General features: G+C 43.8%; 1 protein-coding gene across 7 annotated transcripts in view; it reads left to right on the top strand.

The window, feature by feature from the left end:
• Positions 1 to 11,246, top strand: part of DCC (DCC netrin 1 receptor) — a 533,618-nt gene extending 522,372 nt beyond the window's left edge. For all 7 annotated transcript variants that reach the window (XM_056545057.1, XM_056545065.1, XM_056545088.1 and 4 more), the window contains exons 28-29: positions 5,272 to 5,414; positions 5,844 to 11,246. In XM_056545057.1, the coding sequence (XP_056401032.1) occupies positions 5,272 to 5,414; positions 5,844 to 5,933 (233 nt within the window). In that variant the 3' untranslated portion in view covers positions 5,934 to 11,246. The remainder of the gene's footprint in view (positions 1 to 5,271; positions 5,415 to 5,843) is intronic.
• The last annotated feature ends 13,178 nt before the right edge of the window (positions 11,247 to 24,424 follow it).

Raw genomic sequence — 24,424 nt, 5'->3', positions numbered from 1 at the left:
ATAGGAACTGAGAAGTAGTCTGCAGAACCACTCCTTTATTGGGGGTGTCTTGCAAATTGCCTATAATTTCCACATGTTGTCTGTTCCATTTGCACAACACCGTGTGAAATTGATTGTCAATCAGAGTTGCTTCCTGAGTGGACAGTGTGATTTCACAGAAGTGTCATTGACTTGGAGTTACATTGTGTTGTTTAAAGGGGTACTCAGCTGCCCTGTGTCGGAAGCTCCGCTCCCTAGCGTCCGGAAGTTTATTGTTCCGGACGCTGTGTGTGGGCTTCCGTGTTCAGGGCTGCCCCTCGTGACGTCACGCCCGCCCCCTTAGTGACATCACGCCCGCCCCCTCAACGAAAGTCTATGGGAAGGGGGCATGACGGCAATCGCGCCCCCTTCGCATAGACTTTTGCTGAGGGGGCGGGCGTGATGTCATGAAGGGGGCAGGCGTGACGTCACGAGGGGCGGCCCAGAACACGGAAGACCGCACACAGCGTTCAGAACCATAAACTTCCGGACGCTGGGGAGCGGAGCTTCCGACACAGGGCATTGGAGTACCCCTTTAAGTGTTCTCTTTAGTTTTTTGAGCAGTGCACTTGATATAGCCTGCTAATACTATGCAAACTTGATATTGAAAAAGTTTCAAATCAGCTGACCCCTCTTCATGTTGTCCAGAACTTCCATGTATGGATTCCTGTGCACGGATAAACTGTCCAACCATTACACAAATGGTCCTTGGTAGAAGAAAAAGTATGATATTCAGAATACAGAATAGATAAATTTCAGACTTTATTGCAAAAAAAAAATAATAATAATCTTAAAACGCACGGAGTACATGATATGAAAATAAAAGACACCGCCACCAATGCATTCAGGCCCATTTCGACTTTTTTCCTTAGTCTTGTCAATGGTAGTTAGTACAGTAAGGGGGAGATTTATCAAAACCTGTCCAGAGGAAAAGTTGCTGAGTTGCCCATAGCAACCAATCAGAGCGCTTCTTTCAGAAGCGATCTGATTGGTTGCTATGGGCAACTCAGCAACTTTTCCTCTGGACTGGTTTTGATAAATCTCCCCCTAAATTTTGACAACTGATTTGCTGTCTCCATTTGTCAATTGATTGGCTGTCTCCATTTGTCAATTGATTGGCTGTCTCCATTTCTCAATGGATTGGCTGTCTCCATTTGACCCTTTATGGTAGAATTTGCTTCATTGGTGGTAATCTTTCCGAGCCGTGTTTGTTTTCACAATAGTTGGCAGCTGGTCGATTTCCTTAAGAATTGGATGTTGTATATTGGCAGCCTACTGTCTTCAGACCAAATGGCAACACAATCTCATTATGTATTTATTCTCCATTTCACCTCCCGCTGCTCACTATCCTGCTCCTAGTAATTAGTTGGGATGACAAGCAAGCGTTCTTGGCACCCGCGCACCGGCACAAGTCGAATTAATTCCCTTTACTTGCAGAGTCTTTTTACATGGTGACATTTTACTTTTGCCAACGGAATGGAGATGATAAAGCGCTGTGACTCCAATAAGATATTACAGAAACACAAATCCTCGGGATCTTCCGCTGCCGAGATACAATACACCTTTTCTAAATGTTACCATTTATTGTGTAATTTAGGCCTCCAAGCGCTGTGCACTTTGCACAATTACTTAAGTCATTTGTTGATCCAGTTTTGCTGACATAAGCATCGGAAACTGAACGGGACCGGATAATAAGTCATGAAAAATCATCCCCGTGATTATAATAAAAAGGGTATTAGCATCATTAGGGTGAAGGCTGCCAGCGAAAATGCTAAATGCTTCTATTTACATATTTTAACGGAGAATTATGTCCTCAGTGTTCCCAGATACGATTACCATCCATGATATTTTTATATACAAAAAGGAGTAGTTATCATAGGATTAAATGCACTAAAGAAGCTTTATTAAAGGACAACTCTACCAGAAATTTCCATAGACTTATGCTGGGTTTTATTAAAGTATTTTTATTCAAATAACCTGAAATGCATTTAGTTTTCTATACTCATTGCATGGAGACTTTCACCTTTCATTTTAGTCCCTGTCCTCTATAGGACTGACAATCTAATATTCGTGTAAAAAATGACAATTTTATTGCAAGCAAATTAACTTATTTTTAAATTGCGAAAGGAAAATAAAAAGCCGGAGGAAACCCATCAAGCATGGGGAGAAGATATATATGTGGTGTTCTAGGTTGGCTTCAAACCCCAGTGCTGCAAGGGACAAATGATGATTTGTCTTCCCTATTGATGGCTTGTCAACTGAGCCACAGTGGTATTACCAACTATAGAAGCCATATGATGGGATATCACCGGGGTCTCAAACTGAAGGCCCTCCAGATGTTGCAAAACTTCAACTCCCAGCATTTCTTACAGCTGTTAGCTGCAGCAAATGGCTGTCTGGACATGTCCAGGCATGCTGGGAGTTGAAGTTTTGCAACATCTGGAGGGCCACCAGTTTGAGACCCCTGCCTTAGATGAAGTACCATCACACTAAAGATGGCTACACACAAGATTAAAGGGGTATTCCAGGGAGGGAAAAAAAACTTTTTTTTTATATATCAACTGGCTCCAGAAAGTTAAAAAGATTTGTAAATTACTTATATTAAAAAAAAATATTAATCCTTCCATTAGTTATCAGCTGCTGAAGTTGAGTTGTTCTTTTCTGTCTGACAAAAGTGCTCTCTACTGACACGTCTGCTTGTCTCAGGAACTGTCCAGAGTAGGAGCAAATGCCCAAAGCAAACCTCTAATGCTTCGGACAGTTCCTGAGACAAGCAGAGGTGTCAGCAGAGAGCACTGTTGTCAGAAAGAAAAGATCATCTCAACTTCTGCAGCTGATAACTACTGGAAGGATTAGATTTTTTAATAGAAGTAATTTACAAATCTGTTTAACTTTCTAGAGCCAGTTAATATATATATATATTAAAACATTTTTTTCTTGGAATATCCCTTTAAACTCTTGGGGATGCAGAGCGTACCTGTACGCCCTGTCCCCCTCCCGCGATATATCGCAAGGTCACGCGGTGACCCCGCGTCATATCGGGTTGGTCCCAGCGGCTAATGGTAGCCGGGACATCACTGATCACGCTGATGTCTGGTATTAACCCCTTAGACATTGTGATCAAAGTTGATTGCCGTGTCTAAAATGTAAAAAAACACATCATGGCAGCTCAGTCGGGCTGATGGGGACCACCGCGGTGAAACTGCGGTGTCCCGATCAGCTGAGGACACAAGAGGGTCCTTTGCCTTACCCCTCAGCGTCCGATCGGCGATTGAATGCTCCAAGACTGAGATACAGGCTTGAGCAATCGACTATCGATAACACTGATCAATGCAATGCAATGGCATAGCATTGATCAGTGCTGGCAATCAGTGTATTACATGTTATAGTCCCCTAAAAGGCTATAACATTGGGGAAAAAAGTGAAAAAAAAGTTAATAAAGAGGATTTAACCCATTCCCTAATAAAAGTTGAATCCCCCAACCTTTTCCCATTTAAAAAAATAAACTGTGTATATAAAAATAAATCTAAACATATGTGGTATCTCCACGCGTGTAAATGTCCAAACTATAAAAATATATTGTTAATTAAACCACACGTTCAATGGCGTACACAAAAAAATTACAAAGTCTAAAATAGCGTATTTTGGTCACTTTTTATACCATTAAAATTTTTTATAAAAAGCGATCAAAAAGTCTGATCAAAACATAAATGGTACCGATAAAAAAAACTTCAGATCATGGTACAAAAAATGAGCCCTCAAACATCCCTGTATGCGGAAAAATAAAAAAAAATAATAGGGGTCAGAATAGAACATTTTTAAACTATTAATTTTCCTGCATGGAGTTATGATATTTTCCAGAAGTACGACAAAATCAAACCTATATAAGTAGGGCATCATTTTAATCGTATGGACCTACAGAATAAAGATAAGGGGGGATATTTATCAAAGTTGTCTATGTCCCGCATCAATATAGATGAAAACTACAGAGAGTTTGGCTGGTCTATTGTGCGCCTAATTTATCAAATGGCGCACAGCTCTTGATAAATTCTGTGCACAGACTGCATGATCTATGCTTTAGTCTATATTTAAACCTTCTCCAGCATGGTCTGACATTTCGGCGTACTTTCAGCCTATGCGACTTGTCACTGAAAAGTCGCTTTTGATAAATTCAGCACCAATGCATTTTTCAATGCATTTCAGTCTAAAATAGACTAGCATGCCTCATGTTCTAAAAATCCTCTAGAGCAAAAGTTGCTGAAAAGTTGCACATATTTAGACTGCGACTTTCTGTGTGACAAATTTAGACAAGAAAAACCAGTCTAAATCCTTTGATAAATCTCCCCCAAGGTGTCATTTTTACCAAAAAATTTACTGCGTAGAAATGAAGACTTTCAAAAGTAACAAAATGCCGTATTTTTTCTATTTTGACGCACAACGATTTTTTTGTTTGTTTTGTTTTTGTAAATTTTTGGGTAAAATGACGGATGTCATTACAAAGTAGAATTGGTGGTGCAAAAAAAAAGCCCTCATATGAGTCTGTAGGTGCACTATTGAAAGGGTTATGATTTTTAAAAGGTGAGGAGGAAAAAACGAAAGTGCAAAAACGGAAAAACCCTGAGTCCCCAAGGGGTTAAAGTTGGCCAAAACAACCAAGTTTGACAGGAATTGATGACCATCTTATGTGTTTTGTGGTCTCCCGTTTCTAGCCCAACAACAGATGAGGGGAAAAGAAGGTTCTGGCAGATGGGTCTCACCATGGCCTGTCCTTTTGTTCTTGGGGGATGTGGGTCTTCCCATTTGGAAACAGTCATGTTAGGTCAAACCTAGTGTCCATGTGTATAAAGGAGTAGTTGGGAGATAAGGCAGCAGAAGTTTATGGCCAATTTACATTGTAGGGGAAGGGGATTGAGTAAAAATATAATTCAAACAGAATATTTAAAACCTGTTTAAATATCATTTCAAAAACATTATACTACAAGGGAATGAGGGTGAACTAGCTATAACCTTTTGACTCCCCGAGGCCGAAGATTTGGATACAAAAACTCCCTACATAATCAAAGTTTTGATTATGTAAGGGGTTTCTGTACCCCAGGCTTCAACATTGGCGTAGTGAGTAGTTTTGGCATATTGGGACGCCGACCCACCTTTGACAATGTTGTCTGTCCTTCTAAGCTACCAACTTTAGTAGAGATTGTAATCTTGATGTATAACTTGTTAACTTATTATTATTATTTTTATTGGGTGTTTTAGGGTCCAGTTTACCTAAGCCACAAGTGAAGACAGCATCATTGGGCCTGGCAGGAAAAGCAAGATCTCCGCTTCTCCCTGTGTCAGTACCGACTGCTCCAGAAGTGTCAGAGGAGAGTCATAAACACACAGACGACCCTGCCAGTGTAAGAGCTACCTCTAAAATACTCATTTATTAAAAGAATTTGGGAGTCTCATGGAAAATATGATAAAATCTAGCTTCAACATACTATAACTACAGGAGGCAGAATTAGCAGGAACATAGAATGTATCCTTTGTTCCTCCTGGGTGGAGCTTTATCCATGACTCATTGTTGTCTCCATCTTAGTAATCTATTCCAGAGTGTATGTGCAGTGCAGTGGTTGTGGTCACGCCAGTTACCGGTTCAGTAGAGGTCCAATGGACTCCATGTCACATAAGAAGACATAACACATTATAGTTGGGGGTCCTGTTACAAAGTTTGCATGTTTGTGCCCATGGGCTATAGCAATCACTATAATTTTGACTGTAAAATATATTTATACTTAACTTAAAAATAAAAAAAATTGTAATTACATTTTTTTTTGCATTTTCAGGTGTACGAGCAAGATGACCTGAGTGAACAAATGGCAAGCTTAGAAGGTTTGATGAAGCAGCTCAACGCTATCACAGGCTCTGCTTTCTAAGACCATCTGAAAGGAAATTAACTCTTTCTGCTGCCGATGGGCCTGGAAAGCATTGCAGAGCAATGCCCTTTAGCTCCCTCTGAATGGTAGCCAAGGAGTTAATTGGACACCCACAAATGTTGCAGCATACCAGTGTTTTACAATGAAAAGCAATGGACGGACCCACAGGCCTTTCCCCATCCATGAATTGAATACTTGCAAGAATTCACGTACCCATCGACTCATCTCTTCAGAACCATTTTATCTGTTTTCTTAGTTCACGGAAATCAATGTAAGGATTTTGTGTCAAAGACTCTTTCGCTGGAAAGATTGAGTGACACTTCAGAACCTGAAATGCCGATACGCCAAGCCCGGTCTATAATTCCAGCCTGGTGATATATTTATTGATGAAATCGGACGTGTTCTCATTCCATGTTCATTGTTTGGGGGTTTAGTAAGGGTGTAATATTTAAAGGTTAATCTTTATTTTTTTCCATTTTTTAGGAAAAGCTTTTATTTTGAAATCGACATAAGGAAAAGAACACGTTGTAGTATGTGACACATAAAAAAATACAACAAAAACAGAAAACTCTCATAAAGAGGTGTTGAGGAAAAGGAGTGAACCTACAAGTCTATGACGTACAGATGGAGTAGAACGTGTTTCATTCGATAGTTCTCCTTTATAGCAAGTCTTTTTTTGTTTTCAATTTTAAGGGGTTTTCCAAGAAAAATCATATCGGTCAACATGTTTAATTCCCCATGCTTGTCACAAGACCAAGAATATAACTTATTACCTTTCCACAGTACCACTACAGAGCACAAAGACGAGGATCCCTTGTCTCTGAATGAGGGAAGAGGCAGTCAGACACGTTCCCTATTCAGTTACTATGTGACTGCCGGAGATAGTCCTCTACAGCAGCGGTCCCCGACCCAGTCCTGAAGTTACTCCATTGGAATAGAACGGAAAATAATTAAAATCCTGAACTGTCAGTGACTTTAAGGACTGGGTTCGGGACCTCTGGTCCACAGCACTAAGCTATATTTGGAGCAGTTGCACCCCTGCTGATCAGACATTAAATATGTGATAAGTTATAATGTTGTGATAGCCCCTTTATCTATGAGCCAAAGGAATCATTCACACAGCAGAATTCTTGGAGCTGAGCCTATAGGGCTTTTTCTTATATGTAGAGAAGCAGGCAAAAAACTGGATAATGTCCTAAGAAAAGATAGTTGTAGTTAAAAATACTTCCATACATACATACAGAGCAAGGAACTATTTTTTGGACTTCCGTATAAAATCGGAGACCAATATAAAAGTCCTATTCTATCTCCGTAAAAAAAAAAAGTAGCCATAATACATTGCATGTAAAAGCTCTTATTCCTTTACAATTCTAAAGCTCATGGCTTTTTCCAAAATAGCTCAATTTAAGAGATGGAAACATTAAAAGATTTGAACATTTTGTTGGCGGTGTTCCCAGAGTAATGTGGTAGAATGCCCTTTAGGGATCATACACATGGTCGTCTTACAGCTCCATACAAGCTTTAGGTTTTACATAGACGTCTGTAGAGCCATACTGTACATCTGCATGCCTCTGATTTTACATTAATTTCCATTAATATAAACATCAGGGTATATTAGATTGAATACTATATTACTGAGGTTTACTAGCAGGGAAGACTACTTCCGTAATATGTAACATATGGAGGCATTGTATGGTGGCCCCATATGGTTTACATACAGATGGCTCTGCCGAGTGCAGAAGGCCTAAAACCCATTCAAAATGTTACGTAACTGACTAATTTTATTTACACATTTCATATCCACCTAATAACAGTATTGTTGTATTCCTGTGATCACCCGCGTACGCAGAAGTTGACCAAGACGAAGGAAAACAATTCTTTGACCTCAGACGTCTCTCCAGTTATGATTTATGTCTCCTGCTCTGCAGTAGTGATAAAGCACAGATGAGTGGGTATATGGCACTGTCAGTTACCTTCTTTATAAAATTGATACAATACATCATACCGTGACGACTGGCACAAAGTATCAAAGGGTTTGCGGCTTTCCCGATCTTTTCATCTGGTTACATCCTGTTGTGTCAAAAGTCAGATGCTTCATTTTGCCAGATTGATTGAAAAGTTATAGAGACTGGTTCCATCAGTGACTACTTCGGTTGGAGGGCATGGAGATTATACACTTATTATTAGACGGTTTGGGGGTAGTGGAAAACATAAATTTCCTATTTTGTCCCTTGGGATAGTTGGGTTTCTGCCATCAAGTCTGTCATGCACCTGCTGCTTGCCAACCACTAACTCAGTTGAAGCAGTCTGGAAGTTGGGGGGAAGTGAGGCCAGCACCCTCTCTGGCTACTGTGGGGAGGTGGAGGATACAATTTTAGTCTTTCACCTGTCTATGCTACAGGGGTGCTATGCTGCCAACTAGTAGACAGTTCCAAGAGGGATACATGACCATGTGAGAGACTGCAAACCCCAGCTTTCACCTTACTTGGTCCTCATGTTTTTGTCTTTTTCTGCCCTGCCATAATGGCAGGGCAGAAAAGGATTGGAACATGCGGATCAAGTAAGGTGAAAGCTGGGGTTTATAATCTGTTACAGCTGACCCTCAGTTTATTTTTTCGGCTATTCCCTTTTCTCCCTCTCTCTTGCTTTATCCTCTTTATTTCAGTTCTTTTCCATTCTCCTTCTATATATTGCCATATATTCCAAATAGGCTGGTTTACGACAGCTGCATTGTGTCCCATATCTGCTATGCATCTTTGCTAACTACTGTCTCTATGGCAAGGGTGAGTCCTTCCCCCATGCCATAGGAGTTGCCTTTAGTTGACTATGATGGTACTGCAAGGAAATTGAACACTTACTGCTAGTTTTCCCCAGAAATTACAGATGATCACTGGGAGGGTTCCAGTAGAAGGTCACCTTGGGATCACTTTTTTGTAAAGAGATCCTTCCAAGAATTAGGGATTGTCCAAAGTGGAGAGCCCCGTTAACCTGCAGATACATAGGTTCCATCAATATAACCCTATGATATGAAAACATACCTTACATATTCTTTAAGGGGTACTTTGCCCCTTGACATCTTATACCCTATCCAAAGGATAGGTGATAAGATGTCTAATCGTGGGGGTCCGGCTGCTGGGCCGGCTCACGATCTCCAGGATGGCACCGTGGCGCTTTGAACATGGAAGCTTCAAGCATCTGTTTTCTTGACATCACACCATGCCCCCTCCATTAATGTCTATGGGAGGGGCCATGATGGCTAGTACACAGCCCTCACACCTCCATCAATAGACATGAATGGAGGGGGTGTGACGGCTGTGGTCGTCCGTCATCTGGCATGGAGTGGAGTTTTCTCTGTGCACCAGATGACTGGGGTGCCATGCCAGATAATGCAGGGGTCCAGCTGCTGGGATAGGGGTTAAGATGTTAAGGGGCGAAGTAGCCCTTTGAGTCAAACATTTTTAGTATTATTTATATTAGCGCAATTTAAATATTTATATATTGTCAAAGAAACTCCCGTCATCCATGGAGATCGAAGGTTTCATATAGTAACTAAGTATAAATGGTATTACCTGCCTCGATGCTTCACTCTTCCCTTGAGACTTTCCGTTACACATTGGGAAGATTTATCAAAACCTGTGTACAGCAAGAGTGGTGCAGTTGCCCATATCAATCAATCAGGTCGCTTCTTTCATTATTAAAGAGGCCTGTGAAAAATTAAAGAAGCGATCTGATTGGTGACTAAGGACAACTGCACCACTCTTCCTCTACAAAGGTTTTGATAAATCTCCCCCCATTGTTTTTAAAGAATAGTTCTACCTGGAGAAGTAAACTGGAGAAGTAAAATGTTCCAATGTTCAGGTTGTTATTTGCAGTTATTAAATACAAAGCCAGGGACAGATCGTACATGGAGGACAGATATAGAGTCCAATGCCAGAACTTTCCTTTGGATACAATACAATACACAGACGTGACCGAACAGTATTTCATGTAACTTGGCTAATGTTAAACATTTTAACCACAATCCTTATGAAAAAAACAAAACAGATCATAATGGAATCCAGTCAATGCAAAATTGGCAACCTTAAACGGGTACTCCAGTTCTGGAAAAATGATCCCCTATCCAAAGGATAAGGAATAAGTGTCAGTTCCTGGGGGTCCAACCACTGGGACCCCCCCCCACCATCTCCTGCACGGCACTTCTGCTCTCCTCATGCACAGAGCTGGGTTCAGCACTCACCCTTCAATACATCTCTATGGAAGAGCTAAAGCATTGTACTTGTGTATCTCCAGCTCTCCCATACAGATGCATGGAGGGGGCCTGTCGACCACTGCTTCTTGCACGGGGAGAGTCGGGTAGCCAGGCAGGGGATCGCAGGGGGTCAAAGCAGTCGGACCCCCATGAATTGACCCCCTGTCATTTCGTTTTTTCCTAAACTGGACTACTCCCAGACTATACCGAAAAATAAATTATTTTGTAATTCCTTATCATGCCGACTCCTTGATTAAACTTCAGCTATGTGCAAAATTGTCTCTCCCCCATGGTGACTGATGCAATATTTTTTTGTCATTTTTATAAAGCAGCATAGCGTATAATAGCGGATGTAGATCGGTTGCTATGTGGTACCTCACAGTTGTGCACATGGCATTGAACTATGAAACAATACACATTTTTTTCTCAATTATCTTTCTCACCCTTCTATCATAATTCTTTGTGAAGAATGTTGTAAACTTGTTCAAACCCGTTAACAAATCTCCCAAATTTTTGTCCTCCTGCTTGTTGTATTGAAAGGATGTTCATGCTCTGATCATTACTATACTATTGTGAGGGTCATACATCACAGTATGCTGCACGTTTTTCAGTGCAAGGAGAGCAACGTGGTAGAAGAAAATCTAAAAAAAAAAAACACAAAAAATAAAAAATAAAAAAAATAAAAACACAAAACTTTTTTTATAACTGTAAAATAATTCTGCCAGCTCCTGACTTTGTGAACTGGTTTGGGGGAGGGGGTGGGGGTGTGCTTTTTTATAAGTATTATTTAATTTATTCTTTAGATTTGTTCCTTTTAGGTAAATTATGATACAATTTGTATCCACTACGAAATAGCTGAACTTGGCTTTGAGACGGATGTACAATTGGGATTGTATTTGTATGAATGTTTTCCAGAGCTGGAATTTCTGTTTTTTTTTTCCCTCTGATTTTTATTTATTATTGTTATTATTTAATTAATATAATTATTTATTTTATTTAATTTATTTTTTGTTTTGCCAGAACAATTCACTAAAGATTATCCATTAGTTGTTACTCTCTCTCTCTCTCTCTCTCTCTCTCTCTCTCTCTCTCTCTCTCTCTCTCTCTCTCTCTCTCTCTCTCTCTCTCTCTCTCTCTCTCTCTCTCTCTCTCTCTCTCTCTCTCTATATATATATATATATATATATATATATATATATATATATAGTATATACTCGAGTATAAGCCGACCCGAGTATAAGCCGAGACCCCTAATTTCAACCCAAAATCCCAGGAAAAGTTATTGACTCGAGTATAAGCCTAGGGTGGGAAATACCTCATCCCCCCCTGTCATCATCCAGACCCGTCATTAACATCCTCATCATCATCCCCTTGTCATCATCCCACACATCCCCCCTTCATCATCCCCTTATCATCCCACACATCCCCCCCTTCATCATCCCCTTGTCATCATCCCACACATCCCCCCTTCATCATCCCCTTATCATCCCACACATCCCCCCTTCATCATCCCCTTGTAATCATCCCACACCCCCCCTTCATCATCCCCTTGTCATCATCCCCACCCCCCTTCATCATCCCCACCCCCCCCTTCATCATCCTCTTCTCATCATTCGCCCTCAGTGGTCTTCAACCTGCGGACCTCCAGAGGTTTCAAAACTACAACTCCCAGCAAGCCCGGGCAGCCATCGGCTGTCCGGACTTGCTGGGAGTTGTAGTTTTGAAACCTCCGGAGGTCCGCAGGTTGAAGACCACTGCGGCCTTCAACATCATCCAGCCCCCTCTCACCCCCTTTAGTTCTGAGTACTCACCTCCGCTCGGCGCTGGTCCGGTCCTGCAGGGCTGTCCGGTGAGGAGGTGGTCCGGTGGGATAGTGGTTCCGGGCTGCTATCTTCACCGGGGGCGCCTCTTCTCCGCGCTTCCGGCCCGGAATAGAGCCGTTGCCTTGACAACGACGCATCTGCGTCGTTGTCAAGGCAACGTGACTATTCTGAGGCCGGGCCCGAAGCGCTTAGAAGAGGCCTCCCCGGTGAAGATAGCAGCCCGGAACCACTATCCCACCGGACGACCTCCTCACCGGACAGCCCTGCAGGACCGGACCAGCGCCGAGCGGAGGTGAGTACTCAGAACTAAAGGGGGTGAGAGGGGGCTGGATGATGTTGAAGGCCGCAGTGGTCTTCAACCTGCGGACCTCCGGAGGTTTCAAAACTACAACTCCCAGCAAGCCCGGACAGCCGATGGCTGCCCTGGCTTGCTGGGAGTTGTAGTTTTGAAACCTCTGGAAGTCCGCAGGTTGAAGACCACTGCGGGTGGGGGAGTTCACTCGAGTATAAGCCGAGGGGGGTGTTTTCAGCACGAAAAATCGTGCTGAAAAACTCGGCTTATACTCGAGTATATACGGTACATATGTTGTATTTTTTTTATTTATTTCTTTATTTTCAACACCTTATACCCTTGAGTTTTGCAAACCTCTCAAAAAGTTGGTAAAAAAATAAAAAATAACATTGTAAATACACTGTATGTATGACGCAAGGCATTCACAAAACTTTATGCCAGTCCTGCTAACAAAAATATGTGCGTGTTATACCAGTTGTACATCTCTATTGAAGAGCCAAGTCGGTTATTTCGGATACAAACCATCTCCAAATGGAAAGAAGAAGCAGTAGGATTTCTTGAATTGTTAACCAAATTAGATTAGTCATTGCAATATTTAAATGTCAATTCTGTTCTCTGGAAAGGAAACTTAATAACTTCTAGGTTAAAAAAAAGACTGACTGTTTCTACACACAATCTTGTATACTACTTCAAGGAGAAAAGGGTTTTTTAATGCACTGTAGAACAGTTCCATCTTCATTTTTTTATAGAAATGTTACCCGATGTTGCATTCTTTTGTTTATTGAATAAACTTTTGATACAAAACAGTTTTATTGCCTTCGTGTTGTTTTACTGGACACAACACTATGTATTTATTTCAAATGGTACTGATCGGTGTGTGGCCAAGGGCAGGGAATAGTAAAATAATACACCAGGCTGGGGGCAAAGTAAGAAAAGCAATGGATCAGGAACCATACCATGGTGGATCACAAAACACAAACAGTTCAAAATACAAGTCAAAATACAGGTTCAGGTAACATATACAAATATGTACAGACAGATCACAAGACAGACAGGAAAATGTCTAATCAATGGGTCAAAACTACAAATGGGGCAAAACTACAAAGCCATTGCTAAACCAATCAGAATTGAAACATACAGGACTTCATTCATGACAAAGCTAAATGTTAAGAGCACAGCCATAAGACCGAGGAGGAATCAAATACCCAGCCTTGGTTGCTGATTGGCCTGGGACTGTAACTCGTAACTGACCAGTGCACAACGTGCTAATGGAGATAGACAACTATGCACATGCACAGAAGAGGCAGCCCTTTATTGCTGTCTCACACCCTCAGCAGCAGCAGCAGCATGGAGGGTATAAAAGAGCAGTGTTGAACTGTGAATCCAGCACTGGGGTTAGATCTATTACTCACAGAAAGCAATTGAAGTCCCTCTTTAGTGTATCTGTTTGCTTCTGTATCTTCCCAGCCATTCCCCACTATTCTCCCCTCCCCTTTCCATAGACTTCAGTTGGCAGTATGTAAACTGATACCTCATTTAATGGATATTGGATAGTCTTGTATTTCAAGATGAACTTTAGCTATTTAGCTAAGTTTAGGCAGGGGGGGGGGTAGTAAGGAAGTCTGATAAGTGGAGTAAGAAGATTTTTTTTCTCTGATAAGATATCTTACAGTAGATGAGTAGAAGAAAGAGGGACCCCTGGCAAAATTTTGAAATGGGAATCCTAATATAGCATGTAATAATCCCCAAGCAAGGGGGATTGTGGGAAAGTGTGAGCACTGTTACCTGGCAACAGTAGGGTCACAGTTCAGAGAGGAAACCAGGAAGTGATCAGATATCGGATCTATTGGGAGAAGAACAGTAGAGGGATGTAAGTTACTTTACTTAATGACAGCACATTTGTCCTCCATTACATATATGTATGTGTTACACATCTGATTTTACCAGCTCTCCTTCTTGGGACAACCCCTTTAATTATCACACGGGAGAGGGGGCAATTTATCATTGTTGGTGCTGGTCAGTGTTTCCCAACCAGGGTGCCTCCGGCTGTTGCAAAACTACAACTCCCAGCATGCCTGGACAGCCGAAGTTGTTGTTTGGCAACAGCTGGAGTCATCCCGATTAGGAAGCACTGTTGTAAGTGAACAATTTCTGTCAATTTTATTTTGTGTGGTTCTAATATGTACATGTGCCAAATGTATTAAATGGTTGCACAACATTTGCTATTTAAAATGTTCCTTACTTTGTCGTTTATTGCCCTTTTAACATCAATTGTCAACCATGCAGGATTTAGTTTTAATTGTTTAAACTTTATTGCCGAGGTTTTCACACACAGTTATATTCTCTCCGTTGTTAGAAATGACCAGATCCAATAGAGCATCACGTCTTGTTGGATTCTCCACATACTGGCCCATAAAATGATCCTGCAATACATTTTGAAAATGTTCTCTCCTTTGCAGTTTTAGATGAACCCTGACGCCAATCAATATCTATCTGGCAAGGTCAACCCTTTCACCATTAGCCCTGGACACATCAGCCCTGGCACTGTCAGCATCAGCCCTGGCACCATTAGCCCTGGCAATTTCAGCCCTGGGACCATCGGCCCTGGAAACATCAACCCTGAGACCGTCAGCCCTGGCACTGTCAGCATCAGCCCTGGCACCATTAGCCCTGGTACCATCAGCTCTTGCATTGTCAGTTCTGGAGAAAACATTTACCTCCCACCCTCCCTGTTTTAATCTTTATTCTGCAGCTGATTATTTATTATCTGGATAATGATGCATGATTTATTGTACCTAGTACAATTTTATAGTAATGACATTAGTTACAGATTAGTCCTTCTACCCCCTAAGCCCAAGGGAAGGGCTATCCTTCAGCCATGGTTCCCTAAAAGAAGAGGAGTTTTTGTGTTTAGCACAATTTTCACATTTTTGTGCCTGGACATGTAGTTTAAAGTTATATGTTCCTGGCATTGATTTATGTGTGGTATGTAAGCTAGATATCTCACAGTATTTGTAAATCCTAATGGCCTAGCATTTCACCTGACTTCTGTTCTTATTTAAAGGGGTACTCCTGGATTTTTTTTTATGTAACTATGCTACAGGGGCTGTAAAGTTAATGTATTTCATGATATAGTGTCTGTACCTAAGTGTGACGGTGGTCTCGTCATTTTTGCCACAGTATTTATTTTTAAGAGCATACAAAATTACTCAGTTCTCGGGTTTTCCCAGGTTGCAGTGCGTTGAGACATTACATCACTAGTCTGGTGATGACAGGGAGCCTGTCTGCTTCAATGGTTCGAGCGATCGCTGGGTGGGAGAGAGATCATTTTGCAACAGCTGTAGGCACTCTAGTTAGAAAACACTGGTCTTTTGAATGGAATGCAACTCCATTTGTGTTTCAATTGGTGGGGTGGCTGATGTGTGGGAGGGAGGAAAGTGACCTCAAACTTACAAGCATGGAACTATGGGATGTGTAGTTTGAGAACCAACAGGAAATAGCTATTTCACAAAAAGATAGCCACAGCATTATGGTAATCTCACAACATAGCTATTTAGCCCCAAGACAAGCACAGATCCTAAGCATTTCCATTACTGACTAGCAGGTAAGTACAGTACTAAAGCCATGGTGGATAACCCCTTTAAGTCCGGTCATTTAAACAAAGCTGTGGACATTTTTGACACCTAAAGAATATTTTGTGCATTTAATGGTTTGTGTTTATTGTAGCTTTAAAGGAAATTGAGGGTCCTACCTATATCAAGAAAGCCATTCTGTTATTAATTTAAAAAAAAAATCACTATATTTCTGGCAGTGCAGAATATTCTGGATAATCATTTTGAGAAATATTTGAGAACTTACAGCACCACCATGACGGGTAGCTGGCAATACGTTTGAAAAAGAATACACAAGGGTTAAAATGTATTATTTCATCTGGTTATATTTTTCATGTTTCTGTAATTTGGGTCTACAAGTCTTGTTCATACAATGTTTCTTGATGAGTTTCTTTAGCCAAAATCCTGAGTGGAAATAAAACATAAATAAAAGGTGCAGAATGTTCCATTATTGTTAGATATAAAAGGCAGTGGATGAAGCTACCTTGGCAGATACCAGAGAGCAATAACATCAAGGTGGAACAGACGGACATTAGACTGCAGGACACTGGTGTTGAGCTGTGACTGGGCCATTTATATTTAATAGAACAATGGAATACACAATGTACTAAAACATGGTGGCCTGGGTATATCATAGACAGTAGCCATAGAGCACATTTGAATTATGAACAGGTAGACTAAAAGCGACTGTTATACAGAGTTATCTACACTCAAAAAAAAACAACCTCTGTATACAAGTATATATGTTAGGATGTTAATGTATAATCCATCCAGTGGTGATTGTAAATTTAAGGGACATTTAGCTTTATGTATACTATTGACAAACTGCATCAAGTTGTAGATAACTTATTTTTAAAGATGCTATTTCTCAATGGCGCCTGCCGTGGTGAGGCCAGGACTGGCCATCAGGCCATCCGACTGTCCCCACCGTCAAGTAGTTTTTTTTTTTTTTTAATAAACATCTGCTGCCCTGGCCACTCTGCCAGCCTGTGTGGTTGATCAACTTAGCTCCGGGGTGATTGCGCTGGAAGAGGCCTCGCTCCGGGCTGGTCCTCCATCCCCAAGTACAGTCAACCGGGGAAGGGACACTCTGCCACTTTAAAAGCAGCAGTGGCTACTGGTAGCTGATGTGCCCCTATTGTCATAAACATGTTCCTGCCTAGGCTGCTCCACTCTGAGCAGGAGAACCATCTGGATCCTCACTTGCCGCCACACCACACAATCTGCCCACTATGCCCAATGTGCAGCACAATGCCTCCTTAAAGAGGTACTCCGCTGCTCAGCGTTTGGAACAAACTGTTCCGAAAGCTGGAGCCGGCGCCGGGAGCTTGTGACGTCATAGCCCCGCTCCTTCATGATGTCAACGCCCCGTACCCTCAATACAAGTCTGTGGGAGGGGGCGTGACAACTGCCACGCCTCCTCCCATAGACTTGCATTGAGGGGGATGGCCTGACATAATGAGGGGGCAGGGCTATAACGTCACGAGCTCCAGACATCGGCTCCAGCATTCTGAACAGGTTGTTCCAAACGCTGAGCAGTTATGTACCCTTTAACAAGGTGCCATGCTCCTAAAATGAGGGGCTCATGGACAGAAAAGGACAAAGGGGTCTGTGGGGGGTAGGGGAGTCTGGAGGAGAGGGTGATAGAGGGGTCTAAAGGCATAGAGGTAAAGAGGGAACAGAGTGGTCTGGAGGAGGACAGTACATGGTGAGATGATATCTTCTCTGATCAGAGTTTTCTTTGCTTTTGCCTCTCTATCTGGTCCAGAATGCCCTGAAGACTTCCCACAGCCAAGTACTCTCATTCATGAACTCTGGTTACGGCACAATACCCGGAGGGACATGCATGGGGAACATTCGATGACGTGAAGGCCACCCAGCAACAACTCCAACCGTAGGTCATTGAAGAGATTAGTGTATGTAGAGGGACCCTTGTTAAGCTGGTTATTCTGCTTTAAGATAAACAAACGCTTCCTTGGAGCTGAAGACTTGAAGCACTTTATCTTCTCAGAGTGGAACAGGAACAGGACAGTAACTTGCAGAACAGGATCCCACCTATAAATAACATTTTGGCCTAGGTGTAGGTATGTCTAACAGGAGCAGAGGCTAGGAGATGTTGTTTTGGCAAAAGGCAGGCCTATACTGACTAACAGGGAGTAGGTCTACCTCTTCTCCTGGGAGAGAAGGATGGAGTAGGGACTTCTTCCACAGCCATAGATTTAGAGAGTATCACGTGACCAAGGCATCATACATTTAATACAATCAATATATTGATTTTAACCCTAACTCTGCTGGAATACCTCAGTGTTAATGTGGTGCAATGCACAAAACAATATTGAAAGTAAACTAACATAACCTCACAGTACCCTATATACATTTATGTTGTTTTCAGAACGCTTTTCTCACAGCCACACAACAGCTTCTCATACATAACTGGTGAAACACTGTTACTGGGACACTATACACATCCTATAGTTTATAAGGTTGAAAAAAGACAAGAGTCCATCAAGTTCAACCTAAAGCCCTACTGTGTTGATCCAGAGGAAGGAAGAATAAAAAAAACATGAGTCTGATGCTAAGTGCCCCATTTGAATAAAAAAAATTCCTTCCTGACTTGTCCCATTACAAATGCCTCTCCCAGTCAACCTTTATTGTATGGTAGGGCTGGACAGGAGTGATGCATGGTATATGTGCAAAGAGCATTGCCATCTGTATTATCAGGCAGTTATTTAGGTATTATCTCTATCTATTTTACAAAAATAACTGTAGCCACATGCCACATGCCTGCTGCCACTCCCTCCATGTCACATACCTGCTGCCACTCCCTCCATGCCACATGCCTGCTACCACTCCTTCTATGCCACATGCCTGCTGCCACTCCCTCCATGCCATATGCCTGCTGCCACTTCCTCCATGCTACATGCCTGCTGCCACTCCCTCCATGCCACATGCCTGCTGCCACTCCCTCCATGCCACATGCCTGCTGCCACTCCCTCCATGCAACATGCCTGCTGCCACTTCCTCCATGCTACATGCCTGCTGCCACTCCCTCCATGCCACATGCCTGCTGCCACTCCTTCTATGCCACATACCTGCTGCTATTTCAGTCATGCTACATACCTTCTGCCACTCCTTTCATGCCACAAGCCTTCTGCCACTCTTTACAATGCAGACAGCAGAATGGTTGTAGGTCACTGTGTTATTTGTGTGTCCTTCTTTGCAGAACAGAAATCTCATTAGATAAAACACGTCAACAAAGTCTTCAGATCTCCAGTGTGCAATGAGGGAATAAAGACGTTCAGTTCTCCTTTCACTTAAGGGAGAAGAAATAGAAACAAGGCAGATGGCTATGAGGAGCGATGCATCTGTATCTGACAGAAAGCAATTTATAGAAATACTGCACACACCTAGCCAGAGGGCAATGGAAATCTGATGTCAGGCGTGCAGGATAGATAGATAGATAGATATGAGATAGATAGATAGATAGATAGATAGATATGAGATAGATAGATAGATAGATATGAGATAGATAGATAGATATGAGATAGATAGATATGAGATAGATAGATAGATATGAGATAGATAGATATGAGATAGATAGATAGATAGAACAAAATCCAAGATGGGCAGTACATTAATAATAGTAGGTAGGTGGTGCAGGCAGCGGTGAGGCTCAGGTCTGGAGGAAAAAGAGGTCAACAAGAAAACAAGTCTGATGCAGTGAAAAAGTAAGTAGCTTTATCTCAATCCAAAAAATGTGCAACGTTTCAGCTGCCCATGCAGCCTTTTTCAAGCACAAGAGCAAAGTGACCATAGTGGTAGTATATATACAGTATGTATTTATATTTATCAGAAGAGCAGCACACCGTAGTAGTAAAGTGCAGATGGTGGGTGCAAGCAGTCGCAGGGGCCCCGATCCTGGGTCCAACAAAGTAAATACAAGAAGGTTGACTGCAGCACACCAGCGTATTCAATAAAGGATGTAGCTTTATTTCATAAATACAATGACTACGTTTCTGTGGTCTCACGCCACCATTGTCAAGTGGTGGTGTGAGACCACAGAAACGTAGTTGCTGTATTAACACACTGTTACGCCGAGCGCTCCGGGTCCCCGCTCCTCCCCGGAGCGCTCGCTTCACTCTCCCCGCTGCAGCGCCCCGGTCACGTCCTCTGACCCGGGGCGCTGCGATTCCGCTGCCAGCCGGGATGCGATTCGCGATGCGGGTAGCGCCCGCTCGCGATGCGCACCCCGGCTCCCCTACCTGACTCGCTCTCCGTCTGTTCTGTCCCGGCGCGCGCGGCCCCGCTCCCTAGGGCGCGCGCGCGCCGGGTCTCTGCGATTTAAAGGGCCACTGCGCCACTGATTGGCGCAGTGGTTCCAATTAGTGTGTTCACCTGTGCACTTCCCTATATCACCTCACTTCCCCTGCACTCCCTTGCCGGATCTTGTTGCCATTGTGCCAGTGAAAGCGTTCCTTGTGTGTTCCTAGCCTGTGTTCCAGACCTTCTGCCGTTGCCCCTGACTACGATCCTTGCTGCCTGCCCCGACCTTCTGCTACGTCCGACCTTGCTTCTGCCTACTCCCTTGTACCGCGCCTATCTTCAGCAGCCAGAGAAGTGAGCCGTTGCTAGTGGATACGACCTGGTCACTACCGCCGCAGCAAGACCATCCCGCTTTGCGGCGGGCTCTGGTGAAAACCAGTAGTGGCTTAGAACCGGTCCACTAGCACGGTCCACGCCAATCCCTCTCTGGCACAGAGGATCCACTACCTGCCAGCCGGCATCGTGACAGTAGATCCGGCCATGGATCCCGCTGAAGTTCCTCTGCCAGTTGTCGCTGACCTCACCACGGTGGTCGCCCAGCAGTCACAACAGATAGCGCAACAAGGCCAACAGCTGTCTCAACTGACCGTTATGCTACAACAGTTACTACCACAGCTTCAGCAGTCATCTCCTCCGCCAGCTCCTGCACCTCCTCCGCAGCGAGTGGCCGCTCCTGGGATACGCTTATCCTTGCCGGATAAATTTGATGGGGACTCTAAGTTTTGCCGTGGCTTTCTTTCCCAATGTTCCCTGCATCTGGAGATGATGTCGGACCTGTTTCCCACTGAAAGGTCTAAGGTGGCTTTCGTAGTCAGCCTTCTGTCCGGAAAAGCCCTGTCATGGGCCACACCGCTCTGGGACCGCAATGACCCCGTCACTGCCTCTGTACACTCCTTCTTCTCGGAAATCCGAAGTGTCTTTGAGGAACCTGCCCGAGCCTCTTCTGCTGAGACTGCCCTGTTGAACCTGGTCCAGGGTAATTCTTCCGTTGGCGAGTATGCCGTACAATTCCGTACTCTTGCTTCAGAATTGTCCTGGAATAATGAGGCCCTCTGCGCGACCTTCAAAAAAGGCCTATCCAGCAACATTAAAGATGTTCTGGCCGCACGAGAAATTCCTGCTAATCTACATGAACTTATTCACCTAGCCACTCGCATTGACATGCGTTTTTCCGAAAGGCGTCAGGAACTCCGCCAAGATATGGACTCTGTTCGCACGAGGCGTTTCTTCTCCTCGGCTCCTCTCTCCTCTGGTCCCCTGCAATCTGTTCCTGTGCCTCCCGCCGTGGAGGCTATGCAGGTCGACCGGTCTCGCCTGACACCTCAAGAGAGGACACGACGCCGTATGGAGAACCTCTGCCTGTACTGTGCTAGTACCGAACACTTCCTGAGGGATTGTCCTATCCGTCCTCCCCGCCTGGAAAGACGTACGCTGACTCCGCACAAAGGTGAGACAGTCCTTGATGTCTACTCTGCTTCTCCACGTCTTACTGTGCCTGTGCGGATGTCTGCCTCTGCCTTCTCCTTCTCTACAGTGGCCTTCTTGGACTCTGGATCTGCAGGAAATTTTATTTTGGCCTCTCTCGTCAACAGGTTCAACATTCCCGTGACCAGTCTCGCCAGACCCCTCTACATCAATTGTGTAAATAATGAAAGATTGGACTGTACCATACGTTTCCGCACGGAGCCCCTTCTTATGAGCATCGGATCTCATCATGAGAGGATTGAACTTTTGGTCCTCCCCAATTGCACCTCGGAAATTCTCCTTGGACTTCCCTGGCTTCAACTTCATTCCCCAACCCTGGATTGGTCCACTGGGGAGATCAAGAGTTGGGGGTCCTCTTGTTCCAAGAACTGTCTAAAACCGGTTCCCAGTAACCCTTGCCGTAACTCTGTGGTTCCTCCAGTAACCGGTCTCCCTAAGGCCTATATGGACTTCGCGGATGTTTTCTGCAAAAAACAAGCTGAGACTCTACCTCCTCACAGGCCTTATGATTGCCCTATCGACCTCCTCCCGGGTACTACTCCACCCCGGGGCAGAATTTATCCTCTCTCTGCCCCAGAGACTCTTGCCATGTCCGAATACGTCCAGGAGAATCTAAAAAAGGGCTTTATCCGTAAATCCTCCTCTCCTGCCGGAGCCGGATTTTTTTTTGTGTCCAAAAAAGATGGCTCCCTACGTCCTTGCATTGACTACCGCGGTCTTAATAAAATCACGGTTAAGAACCGCTACCCCTTACCCCTCATCTCTGAACTCTTTGATCGCCTCCAAGGTGCCCACATCTTTACTAAATTGGACTTAAGAGGCGCCTATAACCTCATCCGCATCAGAGAGGGGGACGAGTGGAAAACGGCATTTAACACCAGAGATGGACACTTTGAGTATCTGGTCATGCCCTTTGGCCTGTGCAACGCCCCTGCCGTCTTCCAAGACTTTGTCAATGAAATTTTTCGTGATCTGTTATACTCTTGTGTTGTTGTATATCTGGACGATATCCTAATTTTTTCTGCCAATCTAGAAGAACACCGCCAGCATGTCCGTATGGTTCTTCAGAGACTTCGTGACAACCAACTCTATGCCAAAATTGAGAAATGTCTGTTTGAATGCCAATCTCTTCCTTTTCTAGGATATTTGGTCTCTGGCCAGGGACTACAGATGGATCCAGACAAACTCTCTGCCGTCTTAGATTGGCCACGCCCCTCCGGACTCCGTGCTATCCAACGCTTTTTGGGGTTCGCCAATTATTACAGGCAATTTATTCCACATTTTTCTACCATTGTGGCTCCTATCGTGGCTTTAACCAAAAAAAATGCTGATCCCAAGTCCTGGCCTCCTCAAGCAGAAGACGCCTTTAAACGACTCAAGTCTGCCTTTTCTTCGGCTCCCGTCCTCTCCAGACCTGACCCTTCCAAACCCTTCCTATTGGAGGTTGATGCCTCCTCAGTGGGCGCTGGAGCTGTTCTTCTACAAAAAAATTCTTCCGGGCATGCTGTCACTTGTGGTTTTTTCTCTAGGACCTTCTCTCCAGCGGAGAGGAACTACTCCATCGGGGATCGAGAGCTTCTAGCCATTAAATTAGCACTTGAGGAATGGAGGCATCTGCTGGAGGGATCAAGTTCTCCTGTTATTATCTACACCGACCACAAGAACCTCTCCTACCTCCAGTCTGCCCAACGGCTGAATCCTCGCCAGGCCCGGTGGTCTCTGTTCTTTGCCCGATTTAATTTTGAGATTCACTTTCGTCCTGCCGATAAGAACATTAGGGCCGATGCTCTCTCTCGTTCCTCGGATGCCTCAGAAGTTGAACTCTCTCCGCAACACATCATTCCACCTGACTGCCTGATCTCCACTTCTCCTGCCTCCATCAGGCAGACTCCTCCAGGAAAGACCTTTGTTTCTCCTCGCCAACGCCTCGGAATCCTCAAATGGGGTCACTCCTCCCATCTCGCAGGTCATGCGGGTATCAAGAAATCTGTGCAACTCATCTCCCGCTTCTATTGGTGGCCGACTCTGGAGACGGATGTTGTGGACTTTGTGCGAGCCTGCACTATCTGTGCCCGGGATAAGACTCCTCGCCAGAAGCCCGCTGGTTTTCTTCATCCTCTGCCTGTCCCCGAACAGCCTTGGTCTCTGATTGGTATGGATTTTATTACTGATTTACCCCCTTCCCGTGGCAACACTGTTATTTGGGTGGTCGTTGATCGATTCTCCAAAATGGCACATTTCATCCCTCTTCCTGGTCTTCCTTCTGCGCCTCAGTTGGCTAAACAATTTTTTGTACACATTTTTCGTCTTCACGGGTTGCCTACGCAGATTGTCTCGGATAGAGGCGTCCAATTCGTGTCTAAATTCTGGAGGGCTCTCTGTAAACAACTCAAGATTAAATTAAATTTTTCTTCTGCATATCATCCCCAGTCCAATGGACAAGTAGAAAGAATTAATCAGATCTTGGGTGATTATTTGCGACATTTTGTTTCCTCCCGCCAGGATGACTGGGCAGATCTCCTCCCATGGGCTGAATTCTCGTATAACTTCAGGGTCTCTGAGTCTTCCTCCAAATCCCCATTTTTCGTGGTGTACGGCCGTCACCCTCTTCCTCCCCTCCCTACTCCCTTGCCCTCTGGTCTGCCCGCTGTGGATGAAATTTCTCGTGACCTTTCCATCATATGGAGAGAGACCCAAAATTCTCTCTT

The sequence above is a fragment of the Hyla sarda genome, chromosome 1 (assembly GCF_029499605.1).
Source record: "Hyla sarda isolate aHylSar1 chromosome 1, aHylSar1.hap1, whole genome shotgun sequence".
NCBI classification, from domain to species: Eukaryota; Metazoa; Chordata; class Amphibia; order Anura; family Hylidae; genus Hyla; species Hyla sarda.
This window is presented reverse-complemented; position numbering and strand designations above follow the sequence as displayed.